This window comes from Eucyclogobius newberryi, unplaced genomic scaffold, assembly GCF_026437365.1.
Source record: "Eucyclogobius newberryi isolate DKJ021-1_F unplaced genomic scaffold, fEucNew1.0.hap1 SCAF_18, whole genome shotgun sequence".
Taxonomy (NCBI): Eukaryota; Metazoa; Chordata; class Actinopteri; order Gobiiformes; family Gobiidae; genus Eucyclogobius; species Eucyclogobius newberryi.
This window is the reverse complement of record NW_027315812.1, coordinates 8,086,304-8,103,349: the sequence shown is the minus strand read 5'-3', so window position 1 is coordinate 8,103,349 and position 17,046 is coordinate 8,086,304. Positions and strand designations below refer to the sequence as shown.

At 42.0% G+C, this 17,046-nt stretch overlaps 2 protein-coding genes across 2 annotated transcripts; both read left to right on the top strand.

The window, feature by feature from the left end:
- Window positions 1-1,000: 1,000 nt before the first annotated feature.
- LOC140364895 (arachidonate 12-lipoxygenase, 12R-type-like) lies at window positions 1,001-4,613 on the top strand. Its single transcript, XM_072451277.1, is given in 10 exon segments — window positions 1,001-1,164; window positions 1,257-1,400; window positions 1,594-1,797; window positions 2,846-2,932; window positions 3,006-3,175; window positions 3,819-3,937; window positions 4,015-4,115; window positions 4,203-4,231; window positions 4,233-4,365; window positions 4,434-4,613. Coding segments are annotated over 10 exon segments (1,266 nt in total). The 5' UTR covers window positions 1,001-1,065.
- A 5,836-nt stretch (window positions 4,614-10,449) lies between these two features.
- On the top strand, window positions 10,450-11,756 carry LOC140364933 (uncharacterized). The gene is made up of 3 exons (XM_072451310.1): window positions 10,450-10,656; window positions 11,032-11,318; window positions 11,401-11,756. The coding sequence occupies exons 1-3, from the start codon at window positions 10,496-10,498 to the stop codon at window positions 11,754-11,756; spliced, it is 804 nt and encodes a 267-aa protein (XP_072307411.1). The 5' UTR covers window positions 10,450-10,495.
- Window positions 11,757-17,046: the final 5,290 nt, after the last annotated feature.

The following is a 17,046-nucleotide window of genomic DNA, read 5'->3' as shown; positions in this document are numbered from 1 at the left end:
TCATTTATTTATGTTCTAGAGTAATCGAAATGAAGCTGAAACATCTGGCTAATTGTAAAGATAACTGGAAAAATGTTGATGCGATTTATGAAATATTTAAGCCTCATCGAACTCCTGTGTCAGGTTAAGTGTGAACTGTGTACTGTGTGTACTGTGTACTGGTGTACTATGTACTGTGTACTGTGTACTGTGTGTATTATGTACTGTGTACTGTGTGTACTATGTACTGTGCACTGTGTGTACTATGTACTGTGTACTGTGTGTACTATGTACTGTGCACTGTGTGTACTGGTGTACTATGTACTGTGCACTGTGTGTACTATGTACTGTGTACTGTGTGTGCTGTGTGTACTATGTACTGTGCACTGTGTGTACTATGTACTGTGTACTGTGTGTACTGGTGTACTATGTACTGTGCACTGTGTGTACTATGTACTGTGTACTGTGTGTACTGGTGTACTATGTACTGTGCACTGTGTGTACTATGTACTGTGTACTGTGTGTGCTGTGTGTACTATGTACTGTGCACTGTGTGTACTATGTACTGTGCACTGTGTGTACTATGTACTGTGTACTGTGCACTGTGTGTACTATGTACTGTGCACTGTGTGTACTATGTACTGTGCACTGTGTGTACTATGTACTGTGTACTGTGTGTACTGTGTGTACTATGTACTGTGCACTGTGTGTACTATGTACTGTGCACTGTGTGTACTATGTACTGAGCACTGTGTGTACTATGTACTGTGTACTGTGTGTGCTGTGTGTACTATGTACTGTGCACTGTGTGTACTATGTACTGTGCACTGTGTGTACTATGTACTGTGTACTGTGTGTGCTGTGTGTACTATGTACTGTGTACTGTGTGTACTATGTACTGTGTACTGTGTGTACTATGTACTGTGTACTGTGTGTACTATGTACTGTGTACTGTGTGTACTATGTACTGTGTACTGTGTGTACTGTGTGAACCTCATCCAGAAACGGTGTCTTCCAGAGTTTGTGCAGAAACACTGGGCGGACGATGCTTTCTTTGGATCCCAGTTCCTGAATGGACTCGACCCCATGTTGATCCGGAGCTGCTCTTCTTTACCCACAAACCTCCCTGTCTCTGACAACATGCTCCGTCTGCACGGAGCTGGAAGCCTGGCTCAAGAGATGCAGGTAGTCACATGAACGGGATAATACAATGCAGAGGTCATAATAGAATAAATATCACTTTGTTCTGTGATTCTGCCTTTTCACTTTGAAAACAGGAAGGCAACATCTTCTTGTGTGACTTTAAGAGTTTGGATGGAGTGAAGACAAATGGCATAAATGATAAAGAGCAGTATCTGGAGGCTCCTCTGGTTCTCCTCCACAAAACACCTGAGGGTGAACTCAAGCCCATCGCCATTCAGGTCAGACATGGTCAACTTTTGTAAGAGTATACTTTAATTTAATATCAATGAATCGATTCAGTCTAAAACGATGTATCATCATTCATGTTGATGAGAAGTATTTCTTTACTTCTCAGGGTTAGATTATGGGCTTTTTAGATTATGTACAATGAATTGAAAATGCATCAATTTATCGTTGTTGATGTTTCCACAGCTCAAGCAGACTCCGGGCGAGGACAACCCCGTCTTCCTCCCATCCCACTCGGAGTACGACTGGTTATTGGCCAAGACCTTTGTGAGAAGTGCTTCTTTTAACGAGCACGAGATGAACGTTCACCTGCTGCGCACTCACCTGCTGGCCGAGGTCTTCACCGTGGTGTCACTGAGGAACCTGCCCATGGTCCATCCTCTGTACAAGGTAAAGTGTGACGTTCCGGGGAGCTGCTGTAGCCCCTCCTCCAGCGCTGCAATGACCACGGGCCCCACTTTGGCCTTCACCTTCCACGCCTTCTCCAGCTCCTCTCTGAGCCCTTGGTACTGCTCCAGTTTCTCACGTTCTTTTTTCCCGACGTTGCCTTCACCTGGTGTTGCCACGTCAACCACAACATCTTTTCTCTGCTGTTCATCCACCACCACAATGTCTATTTGTAACGGCAAACCAACCAAAGAGTGATATGCGTCTCCGTGTATCTGACAGGAGAACGGGAAATATGCCATATTGTTTTTTGTTTTAGAACCTTTTCCTTTGCATTTGCAGCTCAGGTCGCAGTTATTTTATTACTTGGTTTATGGATTTTTTAATGAAATATATTGCACAGGCAGATGGAATATCAATATAGTTTCAATTTCAAAAGATGTTTTCTTCCGGGTTTGCCCAGAACGCACCACGGGAGGAGGGGGGGGAGACGTGCAGGAGCATGTAACAGTAGATTTATCGTGTTTTAGACACAGAACTGACGTTTAAGTGTGCACCCTTCCCCACCCACCCAGTCATGGCAAAACGCGCTGAAGAAAATGTGGTAAACGGGTTTAAAATGTGTATTTGCGATATAAAGGCGCGGAGCAGACAGAGAGACGGGCGCGCGCGCTCTCCCCGGGGCCGCATGCTCTCCCCGGGGCCGCGCGCTCTCCCCGGGGCCGCGCGCTCTCCCCGGGGCCGCGCGCAGGCACAGAGCAGCTCCGTCACAGACTTCCACAGGAGTTTGGCGAGAAATTGCTTCACGCGCTCTTATCTTTTGACTTAATACCGCCTTTTTACATTTAATTTAATGCTATTTTGCTTTGTCGGCGGTACTTTATAAAAAAAAGTAGTATAATCATTTATTTTATTTATATTGTATAAATCAATAATCTAAGTGCGGCGGATCCGTAAACCAAGTAATAAAATAACTAAGGCCTCAGATCGTACACAAAATATTCAAAAACTTGTTGTGTCCTAAGTTGTTTTTTTGTCATTTTCTCTCCAGCTTCTGATCCCTCACACTCGATACACTTTACAGATCAACGCTCTGGCCCGAGAGTTGCTCATTTCACCAAATGGAGCTTTTACAAAGGTAAAGTAACATCTGAACTTCAGCTCTTTTGGTTGCCACGGCCACTTTTGACCACGTGACCTTGTCCTCTCAGTACTCGTCCTCAGGCGGAGACGGGATGATGACCATCCAGCGGCGATCCCTGTCCAGCCTGACCTACAGGTCGCTCTGTCTCCCGGACGACATCGCGGACAGAGTGGTGGAGTCTGTGCCTCGCTACTACTACAGAGACGATGGACTCGCACTTTGGAACATCATCCAGAAGTAAATACTGTTGGCAGATGATCAATTATTGTCATATGATCACGTTTTATTCGTAAACCAATATAAAAAGAGGAATACCATATTTTATAAGTCGCACCAGCCAAAAAAATGCATAATAGAGAAGAAAATGACATATATAAGTTTCACTGGAGCCATATTATGGAGAAATATATTTGATAAAATCCAAAATAATAACAGATGAGAGAACATGGTGAATAGGTGTTCGTATGCTAACGCTAACACCTTCAGCTACATGAGGCAGAGACAGAACTGTGGTAAGTGTCTGGTATGTTAACGTAACATATGAACAGTTATTCAGATAACTATAGCATAAAGAACATGCTAACAAGTTTACCAAAGCATCAGTTTTACCCCAAATCACTAAATCCATTGAATTCTTCTTCCTCTGTCACTTCTAAACAACTCCACAAACTCCAGAGGAAGAGGAAGTGCTGATTCTTCTTCTGCGTTGCTTAGAGCCTAGAGCGCCCTCTTGTGGTTGTCAGTGTGAAAATAATGAATAACACTTCTTCGGCCAAAACTATGAAAAAACATATCATCCGGAAAATACTTTACTTATTTACTTTATAAGTGAAGTGAAGCATATATGAACCGTTTATCTTTGTCATGGTGCGATGAACAGGTTTGTCTATGGAGTCTTGAGCTTTTACTACAAAGACAAAGAGGTGGAACAAGACCATGAACTGCAGCGCTGGATCCAGGACATATTTGAACATGGGATTCTTTCCAATGAGAGTTCAGGTGAGATGATCAAAGAATAAATCAAATCCAATAAATGTGCCAACCTTGTAACGGTGTCTTATATCTGCCGATCATAGGAGTTCCACAAAGTTTTCAGACCTTACGTGAGCTGGTTAAGTTTGTCACCATGGTAATATTCACCTGCTCCGCTCAACACTCGGCGGTCAACAGTGGACAGGTTGGTTTAGTCTTTGCTTGGAGAGTCTGTGCCGTTCAAAATCAATAAAACAAACCATCCCAAATTTAGAGGTTTAATTTCTTGCAGTTTGACTATGGCGGCTGGATGCCCAATGCCCTTACAACGTCCTCCTCCCACCACGAAGGGCGGGGCCACAGCGAAGACGCTCCTGGACGCGCTGCCGGACGCCAGCACCACCGTGCACACCATGGCTGTTTTGTATCTGCTCAGCAAACAGTCAACAGACTTCGTAAGTGCCACTTTCAGCCTCACTCATGGTGTAACGCTTGGCTGCCTGACTGAAACATCTCGGTTTAGGTTGCCCTGGGCCAGTACCCCAACAAGTACTTTCGTGAGGACACGCCACTGCGTCTGATCGCGGTTTTCCAAAGAGAGCTGGAAGAACTGCACGTGGCGATAGAGGAAAGAAACAAAACCCTGCCTCTGCCGTACGAGTATTTGGACCCACAGATGATGGAGAACAGTGTGGCACTTTGATATTGTTTATTATGTATGTTACGTCATGTCAATCACTACAATTACATGAAAAGGTCTCCATTATGTGTCTCACTCACTCCAGAGAGCGGTCAGATCTCTTGTACAGTACTTGTGCAGCTCAAAGACCGGAGGACAAAGTGACGTTCAGGAGTGTCTATTCATTTAGCATTAGCACCACAATGTTGTATTTATAATTGCTAATACTGCTTAAATAAAACACAGCAACAGTAGATTTGACTTTCACTTATTGGACCAAAAAGAGGAAACAATGCAAGCTTGTCCGTAGTTTGTCTCTGATCTAAAATGAGTGATGTTTCTTACTTCAGGCAGTGGAAGACGCTCGTACATTAATTGCACTGTTTCCTGCAGACTCCTCCACATGTGTTTACAGGATCTGAGAGACTCATATACACTATATTACCCGGGTTTACATGCATTTTGAAGATCTGGTTTAAATTGGAGTACAACTGTTATCTGGTTTTCCTAGAGCGCGTGTGAATGAAGTCGTTTATACATCCTCTTCTTGAATTATAATCTGAGTGAAAATAATGATTTACTCCAACTTTGTGCTAGCTCAGTGGTAGCTAGGTGTGTGAATGTGTGTGTTATTGTGTGTGTGTGAATGTGTGTGTGTGTGAGTGAGTGAATGTGTGTGAGTGAATGTGTGTGAGTGAATGTGTGTGTTATTGTGTGTGTGACAAATATTTTCACAAAGAGTGCGTCACTTTCCAAACAAAGACACATTTAATAAACACTTCAGATCCACCTCAATATCAACTGGATGTTTTGCTTTTCTCTTCTCGTGGGAGGTTCACATGTGTCACTCACACTCTAGAGTCATGGAAGTCACATAAGATCTGGAGGGTGAAGCAAAGATGGCGTAGTTCTGGAAAAATCACTTTTATTCAACATTATTAACACAACAGACATTTTTAGAATGCCTGGCACCAATGCACACAATCCCATTCATTTATAAGAAAAAAAGAAACAAAAAACATTACATTTGTCCAGCATAACCTAGATTTAAGACATGTTAATGATGTGATAATTAGCTTTCATGCAAATGTTGATGCTAATTGTGTTTCCTGTAAACAAAGCTAAACACTGTTAAATGTACTATTCTAAAAATACTCTACATCTCATTGAAAATACGTTGGAGCCAAAGTTCCGTTCAAAACCGTCGTCTGAACGCGCCGGAATGCTCCGTTCTGTTGAAACGTGAAATATTATGGAAAATGGTGCCACTTCGTCGTTACTTAGTCAGGAACTGTGCTCGCCACAATCCGAGGACGTCGACACAACATCTGCCTCCTGCTCCGTCACGGGGGAGGCTTCAAGTGCCGCGCTTCACTCCGGGAAAAAACAAATGCGTGTTTCCAGTTTAGACACGCCACTTGAGTTTGAGAGATGATTTTGAATAAAGAAGTGTCGAGCTGCCGCTTCCTTCTCAATTACCCAGAGAAATTTACTCGGGCTGTTCTATATTAACATCTTTATTGCAACTGTTTATTACGAAGGCTACAAACGACACCTGTCACCACCTCTTAGAGACGAGTCGGGCTCTCATTCCCGCTCCCTCCCCTCTCTCTGCGAGCGTAGTAAACATCCCTCGGCTATGATTCTAATTTAGTTTCCTTGTTTAAATGTGCGAAAAAAACCGCCGCGCCGACGTGTGGATTTTTGAAAGGCGGTTAATGGACTAGAGCAACATGTAGCTGTGTTTTCATGGTTATAAAGAAGATTAAATATAGGGCTGCACTGAATTATAATTACAGTGGGTGTGTAATGTATGCGCCGCGACATGGAGGGGCAAACCAAGGCCTCTAGACTTTACACTCTTGCTCATAAAAGGACGGGGGAAACTGTCTTTGAGGTTGAGAAGAGGCGAAAGGCTTCAGACAAGGGTTTCTGCGCGAGTGTTTGTTTCAAATTCAGCTTCGCATTGATTCATCTTGACGGGTAACTTAGCATTATTATTAAAAACCAACATAACGTGTGTGTGGTGTAACAAAGTGTGGATAACTTACGAGTCCGACAGTTTTTAAATAGCTCAAACCTTACACAACGTTTGCCGGCGTAGTGGTCGTGAACTTGTTTAAACTCACCACATTTAGCAAAAACCCTCACGTTATAGCGTTAAAATGAGACGGTGAACCACACATTCTACCAGTCAGGATTAGCGTTAGCGCTCCATCTACTGGCGGAAGACGGATTACCGTAAGGAGACGAACAGGCTAATGTTAGCGGGCAGTTACCGTGAACGTGATTTGACAGCGGAAAAGCTCAGAACGAGTCTGAGAGTGTCGTGCGGACTTAAAACACCTGGATTTCTAGGTCACACATCCGGGAAACCACATGTTTGGAAGCTCTGAAGACGAGCTGGTTAACAAGATTAATAAAACGAGCATGAACCAAACTAAATACGACCGTTTTTCGAGGTGAGGACAATGTTATAGCGCAATAAAAGCTCCAAACGATCATTTCAATTCAATAGCGTGTGTCCTTTAATATTGTGTTGGTGCGTACACTGTGGACAAAGAACATCTGGGTCAACGGCGTGCCCTGCGGTAAAGGCGGCGCTCGGCTTGTGTAGAGCTACCGTCTCGTTCAAAGTCAGCGTTAAAAAGGCGGAAAGGATTCTGCGGCTGTTGTCCGGGGTCACTTTTTAAATGAGCCGACAAGGTTGTGAGGAAGGGAGCGCGGGCGAGCTGCATTCTGTCTAAGTACACGCCGCCGCGGACACTTATTTCCACTCGCGACCTTTTGACCGCGGCTGGGAAAAGCTCGGTGTAGCAGCATATCCCCACGGCTTATCACAAAGCAGGTTTAGCACGCTTCCTCCATACACTGGCAAAACGGAGTTGTGAGGAGTGAAAATGGCCGTATCTTGAGTTGAGAAATCGGAGTTGATCCATTTGTTCGTTGTAACTTTTGTAGATATTGTCACCGCGTAAACGTTAGCGACATTAGCATAACATGGCGTAACAGACGCTAGAAGGACAAGGAGAAGAACAGGACAGCACAAAGCAACAAGGAAAAAACAAGTGACAATGTTTAAACCGTCCGATTCTTTACTTTCTTCAAATGCGGGTCGTAACTCAGGAAATCCAACTTCTGAGGAGGAAAAGAGCGTTAACTCCTACGTCACAATTGTAAGTCATTAAAGATGGATGAACTGATGAAATGAGAAAAAAAAAAACTAAAACGAACAAAATATAGTTGTGTTAATATATAAAACCAAAGCACAAAAACATGCAATTCACAAAATTTAAAAAAAAATATCTATTTATTTTTGTGTAAGTATGCATATTAATTATTCAATCAAAAAAAAAAAATTGTAGAGCAGTTTGTACAAAAATGCTCTATAACGCAAACAATACAATATAGTTTAAGTCACAATGAATTGATAAAAACATATTTCAAATAGTAAAAAACTGTATTTGATAGTATTATTATTATATTACAGCATATTACATACCGTATTTTCCGAACTATAAGTCGCACCAGCCAAAAAATGCACGACAGAGAAGAAAAAAACATATATAAGTTGCGCTTGAGTATGAAATGCAGTTGCAAGTGTGAAAATAACAAATAATATCACATATAAGTCGCTCCGGAGTATAAGTATTTAAATATAAATGTAAGTATAAGTCGCACCCCGGCCAAAACTATGAAAAAAGGTAATAAGAAAATACGGTACATGTTTTACTTACTATATCTACAATACATACAAAATTGAAGTCAACGCATATAACGTCCCATTTCTCAGTGTAATATATAATCAGGATTTCCAGGCAGAAAACGGGTTTAGAAAATAGAAGACTGGTGTGTGAGAGCGGAGCAGTGAAGCGGTGCGCATGAATAAACATGGTACATTATTCTCCGGGTGAGATCCCACATTAGGATGGCAAGACCGGTCGAGGATCCGTGGTCCGGGTCCAAGGCCAAACCACACGCATAATTACATGACCATTCCTGGGACTATAGCACTGGGATGAGGCAAATCTAGAAGAGGACATCGACCCATTAACATCATATTTATCCAACCACAAAACATGATCAAAATAATGAACCGTTTGTGTTTGGTTTAACCCCAAAACATGATCAAAATCCAGACAAAGAGACACATGGGATTTAAAGGGACACAAATGCCTGACAATATGTTATGATTTAAAACTAGAGGTGGGATTGTTTCGATGGGTCCGTTTCAAGGACAAGTGGAAATCCATTACCATATTTTCCGGACTATAAGTCGCACCAGCCAAAAAATGCATAATTGAGAAGAAAAAAACATATAAGTTGCACTGAGTATGAAATGCAGTTGCAAGTGTGAAAATAACAAATAATATCACATATAAGTCGCTCCGGAGTATAAGAAGAAAAAACATATACAAGTTGCACTGGAGTATGAAATGCAGTTGCAAGTGTGAAAATAACAAATAATATCACATATAAGTCGCTCTGGAGTATAAGAAGAAAAAACATATACAAGTTGCACTGGAGTATGAAATGCGGTTGCATAGTGTGAAAATGACAAAAAATATAAGTATAAGTCGCACCCCGGCCAAAACTATGAAAAAAAGTTAAACTTATAGTCTGGAAAGTAGGGGTGAAACACATTCAGATGAGCCTCTTCAGTGTACAGAACGTGTAACGCAACGTCTTTTTGCTCGACAAAGGACTAATACTGTATTTTTGGGTCAGGATGCCTCGGACGGTTTTTCTGACCCCTTGGACTCAGAAAAAGGCTAATTTATTTTTATTTTTTTCACATTTTAGGATTCAATGTGTCGTGAAAAAAAAAATCTGTATTTGAGATTGTTAGAACCATAAAATAAACAAGTATAGAGCTGATTTTTTTAAAGGGGGAAATGGAACTGCCTGTTGTTTTACTGGCAAAAAATATCTATTTGTTTTCTGTTTGTGATTTTTGTAAAATACCGTATTTTCCGGACTATAAGTCGCACCTTTTTTCATAGTTTTGGCCGGGGTGCGACTTATACTTATATTATTTGTTATTTTCACACTTACAACCGCATTTCATACTCCAGGGCAACTTATATGTGACTCGCCACTGCAATTGTCGGACCATGTCGGCCTCGGTGAAACTGAGAAAAACAGCATTTTACTTTTTTTTCCCCAAATTTGTGATTTTAGTTTTTTTGCATTATGTGAAAGTTGAAGATATGGACCAGCCATTCAATGTATCAGATAACAGTATTTGCAGCATTAAAAGCATAAATAAAGCCGTTTAAAATGTGGTGTTTTCGGGCGCTCTCTGGACGTGCAGAGGGGTGTGACCGCATTTCCATATGAACAGCTGCGCTATTGTAGTCAGCCAATGGGCTGAGCCGCCAGCCGCATGGCTACTTGATAAGCAGCAACACAGGGACACGCAACACACGCTGTGTAAAATCAGTTGAAAAATGGATCCTTCTGCTATAGCTTCGGAGCTTAACAGAGGTTGTTACAGCTCCACGCTTTTGGATTATTTCTGCGAAAAGTCCGCTTATCCAGATGACTATCTAAGTTCTGAATCTGAAGATGAGGTCACAGATGAAGAGTGCGATTTCATCCAGCTGGAAAATATCCCTAGTCTACGGCTGACCTTAGATGAGGAGGAAGATGGGTTTTGGACAGAGGAAGGAGCGCCCGGTCACGCCGAAGAGCTGGAGCGTGAAATAACAGACGCTATAGCCACGGTTACTTTTGCAGGAGAGAACGAAGAGTTGGAAAAGATTCGTAACTTTGACTGCAAATGTTACTCAAGAAGAAAAGAAGATTCTCTACTCTCAAGCAAATCGTGTAGCGGGAAACTCACTCCAGAACTCATGTACAAGCTACGGAGCGACTCATTAGCAGCAGAAAGAGAGTGGCAGGATATGAGGATTATCGGACATATGGAAGCAAACAGACGTTCTGTCGTCACTTCTGAGCTGACGACGTCCACGAAAAAGCCCCAGAAGAAGCGCAAGTTTGCCCGGACAAGCTTTTTCATAGGAGGCACGGAAGTCTGCAGAAGTACTTTCCTGTTCCTCATGGCGTAAGTAATGATTAATATTAAATACGCCTGTTTTAGTGTGCTGTTGTGGTCGTGTTTGTGTTGTGAGTGCCTGTTTTGTTGAGCCATCACAAGCTAGCTAGCCACGTAGCGCCGCTAGCCCCGGCCGTACCCGCTCCTCCGCGTTTTAAGTCTTAAATACGACGTAAACGTCAGAATGTGAATAATGCAGAATAAATGGCATCACAAACACGGTTGAAAGTTATGTTTTGGTGTGCTGTTGTGGTCGTGTTTGTGTTGTGAGAGCCTGTTTTGGTCTAAACCTCGTGAGCCATGATATCACAAGCTAGCTGGCCACGTGAAGCGTGTTATTCCCATATTACTGTCAACCCTAATCCTTTTTTTCCCCCTTTTCAGAATTGGCAAAGACACCCTGACTGACATAATTAAACACTATGATGAAAATGGAGCAACACCACGGTTGAGGAAGAAGCGTGCACAGCCACAGCCACGTTCACGCAGGTTCATCAGCCATGAAGTCATCCACACCGTTGTAGAGTTTATCAAAAACTATGCAGAAGTCCATTCCATAATGCTACCTGGTCGACATCCTGGCCATAAGGACTGGCATGTGAAGTTGCTCCCAACCCATGTGACTAAGGCCTCAGTTTGGCGTCTCTACGTGAAGTCTGCTAAGGAGCGTGGTAAGTGTAAAACATTATTTTGGTGATTTTCATGTTTTAATGATCAGAGTATAATTAACCATAAGCAACATCTGTTTTTCAGGTGAGCCTGCAGTTTGTAAATCAAGCTTCAGATCACTGTGGAAACAGCTTCTCCCACACATCAGAAGCTGCAGGCCACGCACAGATCTCTGTTGGCAGTGTCAGAGCAACAACGAGCAGCTGATACGAAGTGCAAATGTCCCAGATGAAAGAAAATCTGAAGTTGTCCAGAAGCAAGTGCATCATCTTGCCCTTGTGCAAAGTGAGAGGACTTTTTACAACACTTTGATTGCTGCCTGCAGACTGACAACAGAATCTAATGTGCTGTCTTTCGGACCCTCACCGCCAGCAAGCAAAGACATCAGGATGCATTGCATGCAGGCATGTCGTCAAGTAAGGGAAGCAATGAAGTCATAAGCTACATGCATTATTTCTTCAACAACTTCGGGGTTGGAGAAAAATACGTGGATCTTCATTGTGACAACTGCAGTGGCCAAAACAAAAACAATTTCATGTTGTGGTGCTGCCTGGCGTGTTGGACACAAGCTTCACTACACAATGGACATCCACTTCCTCATTGCTGGCCACACGAAATGTGGCTTTGGACTTATCAAGCGAGCATACATAAAGACCAGGGTTGACACTTTGGAAGACATCGCTGAGGTTAGTTTATGTTATTTGACTACTGTAATATGTAAACATTAGCCTGGCAAAACTTCAGTGCAGATATTTTTCTTCTGTTCTAATTTTTTTTTACATTGTCGCCCTTGTCATCAGGTAGTGGAAAACAGCTCTCCTGAGTCTCACTTCAATATCCCACAGCTTGTTGGAACGGCGGATGGCAAAGTGTTTGTCAAGAACTTCGACTGGCAGAAGCATCTGAGTCCCTTCTTCAGACGGCTTCCAAAGATCAAGAGCTATCAGCACTTCAGGTATTTATATTCAAACAAAACAAAATAGTTAATGAGTGTTTCATGTGAAATAGTTAGCCATTTCTTAAATGTCCTGTTATTTGCTTACAGCTTTGATGCCAAGAGACCAGGTGTGGTGCTTGCGAAAAGTCACTGTGGAGCAGAACCAGTGGAATTTCAGCTACTACGCACTACAGCTGTTCTGCCTCCGGTTGACAATCTCCATGTCCTGGTCCCACCTGGATTTAAAATTGACAGGCAGACCTATCTGCATGAAAAAATCAGGCCTTTCTGTGCTGACGAGGCAAAAGACATCACATGCCCAGCGCCGAGAGTCACAGCACAGAAGACGAATGTGCAAAAGAGGCTGCGGACGTAATTGGACTCTGATGGTGTACCTATGATGTCTATTATCTCATATGTTGCAGTTCGTATACCTGGCCCTGGCATCTGTTTATAAGAGTTCTTCTATTGAGGGTGTTTTTTAAACTTCCTATAAGTTATCTGTCCTTTCCCCCTGTATCTACTGCGTTGTAACATTAAAGGCTATCTTATCTTATCTTATCTTATCTTTTGTTGTTTGTGTTGAATCATTCAGTGCACCATTGTTGGTGCACTGAATCACCTGTGAATTATGTTTATCGACAAATGCAATGAACCCTATTCTGATTCTGATTCTTTGATTCTATTCAGGGCCTTTTGTAATCCAAGTATTTCCATTTTAATATAGTAACTTCTAATTCTGATTCAAGTCCAGTTACCATCAATAACAACACTCCTCTTGAGTCTTCAGTGACAGCTGTAGGGGGAGGTGGTGTCAGTGTGACAGGGGGGAGGGCTTATCTCAATGAGATGCAAATGAGCCCCCCTGTGACTCTGGGCTCACTCCGGTGAGAAACTTTGAGCCCCGTTTTCTCAGTGAAAGGTTTTGAGAGTTGTATACATTCAAATGACCACAACTTACTTAAATATTATCAGATCTACATGAGTGAGACATCATTGGAAAGCTTTGAATTCACACTTTCAGAATATGTGAATAACTCAAAATGCCTCCGGGTAGACATGTAACTGGATTGGCCATGGTCAGTCACATATATGTTTTTTCTTCTCTTTTATGCATTTTTTGGCTGGTGCGACTTATACTCTGGAAAATACGGTATTCAAAATATCTAGTTGAACATCTAGTTAGCTTGAAAAAAGGTGTTATCCCACTAACTTACATCCGCCTGGTACGACTGCAGAAACATCACACACGAAGCCTGTCGTGTTCTGTGTCTCATGTTCAACTCTGTATCGTCTGTGTCTTTGTAATTACACCTCTTTTCCTCCATCACTCCATCAGACTGTGTCATAAGAGAGCGCAGCCCGAGCTCCACGGGGACCCGGGCCTCCCGCGAGGAAGGGAGACACCTCCATCTTAACCCCGATCAATCCTTCAAAAACACAGCATCACAACAAACTGTCACCGCTGCCTTTTCGTCAACAACTTCATCTCTCAAGAGTGCGGCGCGGGGGGAGGGGGGGAGGGGCCGGCGTAACTTTGGCGTAACTTTGAAAAGACGAGGAGGTTTCTTTTGGTTTATTATGACAAGTGACGGGCCGGATCCACACGATGCTGTTTCTGTTCACGCCGTGTATTAATCGGGGAATTGGAAATGAAATATACTGCGAGTTTTTCAGGCTGAGGATTTTGTATCAAACAAAAGAAGGAACAGGCGGAATACAAATGTAGTCTGGCTTTCAATGAATCATCTTCCACCGCTCCTTCTCGTTAGGGTCGCGAGTGACAGGAGAATTAATTTATTAATCCATCTATTCATCCATATTTATCCATCAATGTATCTATTTATCCATCTATCTATTTATCTATCTATTTATATATCTATTTATCCATCTATCTATCTATTTATCTATCTATTTATAAATCTATTTATCCATCCATCTATCTATTTATATATCTATTTATCCATCTACCTATCTATTTAACTATTTATCTATCTATTTATATATCTATTTATCCATCTATCTATTTATATAGCTATTTATCCATCTATCTATCTATTTAACTATTTATCTATCTATTTATATATCTATTTATCCATCCATCTATCTATTTATATATCTATTTATCCATCTATTTATCCATCTATTTATCCATCTATTTATCCATCTATCTATCTCAGGCATGTCCAAACTAGGGCCCGGGGGCCAAATGCGGCCCTCAGACCAATTTTTGTTGGCCCTCCAGCTTCCTGCTATGTCGGCCCAAACAACAAAAACTAGTACTTTTTACTGTGAAATTGGGAACATTCTGGCATATTGATGTTATACCAACCTAATATTAATGATCCAAGTCTAATTAAAGGTGTGGAGGCTCATCGCGATTACATCAAATGCAAAATTTCGAATTATTCACTTTGTCATTCAACAAATTCGACATTGTCAAGTTGTTTGTGGCTCTCTGCCCCGTTTAAGTTTCAAAATGCGGCCCTTGGTGAAAAAAGTTTGGACACCCCTGATCTGTCTATTTATCCATCTATTTATCCATCTATTTATCCATCTATCTATCTATCCATCTATTTATCCATATATTTATCCATCAATTGATCCATTTATCCATCAATTTAATTTTCTATTTATTTATTTTCTATTCTTTATTATGTATTGAATGTGCACAGTTTTTTTAGCGGTCTCTCCAGCTCGTCCTTCTTCTCGATGACGTAGGAGTCTGAAGACCCCTTCGCTGTGTTGATCGGCTCGTCGACCGGGCACTCGGCGACGGTCTTGATGTTCCTGAAAGCGGCTTCTCTCGCCCCGGTGCGCGAGAGCCGGGCGGCCTGGTCGACCCTCCACAGAGGTGACTCGTCCACAGCCACAAAATGCTCCAAAATGATCTCGGGCGGAGATGTTACTGCTTTACCTGAAGTTTACATCACAAGTGTGTATTTTTATTCTCTTTATCAGTGTTGTGAGTGGCATGGCCTCACCACAGGTCTGACCTGAATGTTTGCTTGTCGCCATAGAGATACAAGTGGCGGCCCTTTCACCAGGAAACTTTGCAAAGAACACCATTAAAATGAATGACTTCTTTTAAACATTTGTGAGCTTTGGAGTTTGGGACACGCGCTATCCATGAGTTTTTAGAATGATCTGCAGTGAGGACCGTTGCCATAGCGATAAACAATTTTATCTTTTGAATGGGGGGAAAAAGTACTCAAAATGTCGAATAAAATCTACAAAAAGACCTTCAATTGGAAGCTGCAGTGTCGCGAGAAAATAATAAAAACATGTGATGATTGAGTGTTTTTTTCTTGTGAGAGATGTTTTTATATTGTAATAGTTTGTGATTTTCGGATTGCGTTGGCTATTGACTTGGCAAAAGCAAAAGATTCTGTATCTCAGCGGGACCTCTTGGTTAAATAAAGGTTTAAATTAAGAAAAAGAAGCCGAATCCCCTGAAAAGCTTCTGGAAAAACACAACACTCTTCGTGATGTGGAAAAGTGAGTACAATTCGATCTGGTTGTTTTATGATAAGAGCGTTTCAAACATAAAGGTCACTCCCTGCGCCGCTGCTTCCCCAGAGTCCATATGTACCTTATTATTTCCACCAGCAAAAAGTCTGCAGAGAATACAGTATGAGTGAAGTTACAGTGTACAATGTGCTGCGGGTTTAAAGGCGACATAAACAAGAGCCTTTGACACACGGGCTCTGGCCTTTTCTACACATTTGAGTGTCTGGCTTTATTCGCTCTATAGGAAGACACTGAATTGTAAAATATATATATTTTTTAGGATTATTGTGCTGTTCCTTGTTGCATGTGTCCGTGTGGTGTTCTTTGGCGAAAAAAAACGTTATAAAATGTAGCACAAAGGCATTATATACCGTAAAGTCGCACTTTTTTTACATAGTTTTGACCAGGGTGCGATTCATACTCCGGAGAGACTTATTTCTGATATTTTTCGTTATTTTCACACTGGCAACCGCATTTCACATGCCAACCACAAGAGGGCTCTAAAGCGACAAAGAATGGGCACTTCCTCTACCTCCAGAGTTAGGGGAGTTGTTTAGAAGTGACACAGAGGTTGTGATTAATTGTGCAGCGTAACATGCGCAGTAATGTACAAGTAACATTGGAACTACTCAAAACAACGTTGAGGCATCAAAATGGGGACTAAACGGAGGCTAATCCTGGCACTAAACTTGGACTAAACCAGGACTAGAACAGGACCAGGACCAAAGTCTCCAACAAGGTATGAGGTATGAACTCAGCTTTCTCTTCAGCGCACGACTGTAACTGAACTCTGTGTTGATGCATGTGCTTTTGCCGTGCGGTGCCCATTGTCTGGTGCTGAAGAACAGATACTGCTGTTTAGAAGTGACACAGAGGAAGAAGAAGAATACTGATGCTTTGGTAAACTTGTTAGCATGTTCTTTATACTATAGTTCACTAGCAAGGACCACGCCCCCAGCTACGATGCAACGTGTTTATTTTCAGGCGAGAAACATGAAAAACACAAATGTAGAAAAGTCGATGCAGTTTTGGTGCTTCTTGCAATGAGGGCTGAAGGCTCCCGGGCCTCGATCCCCCATCCAGGAGATAAATTGGAATGATTAGAACAATTAAAAGAGGGAGGGGCACAAAAACCATGAACACAGATGTATGTGATCTGGATGATTAAATAGTGTAGCCACAGGAAGGGGCGTGGTCCTGCTCCCGAACTTAAGATAACAAACGTATCTACATTTATCTGAATAACTGTTAATATGTTACGTTAACATACCAGACTTGCGTCA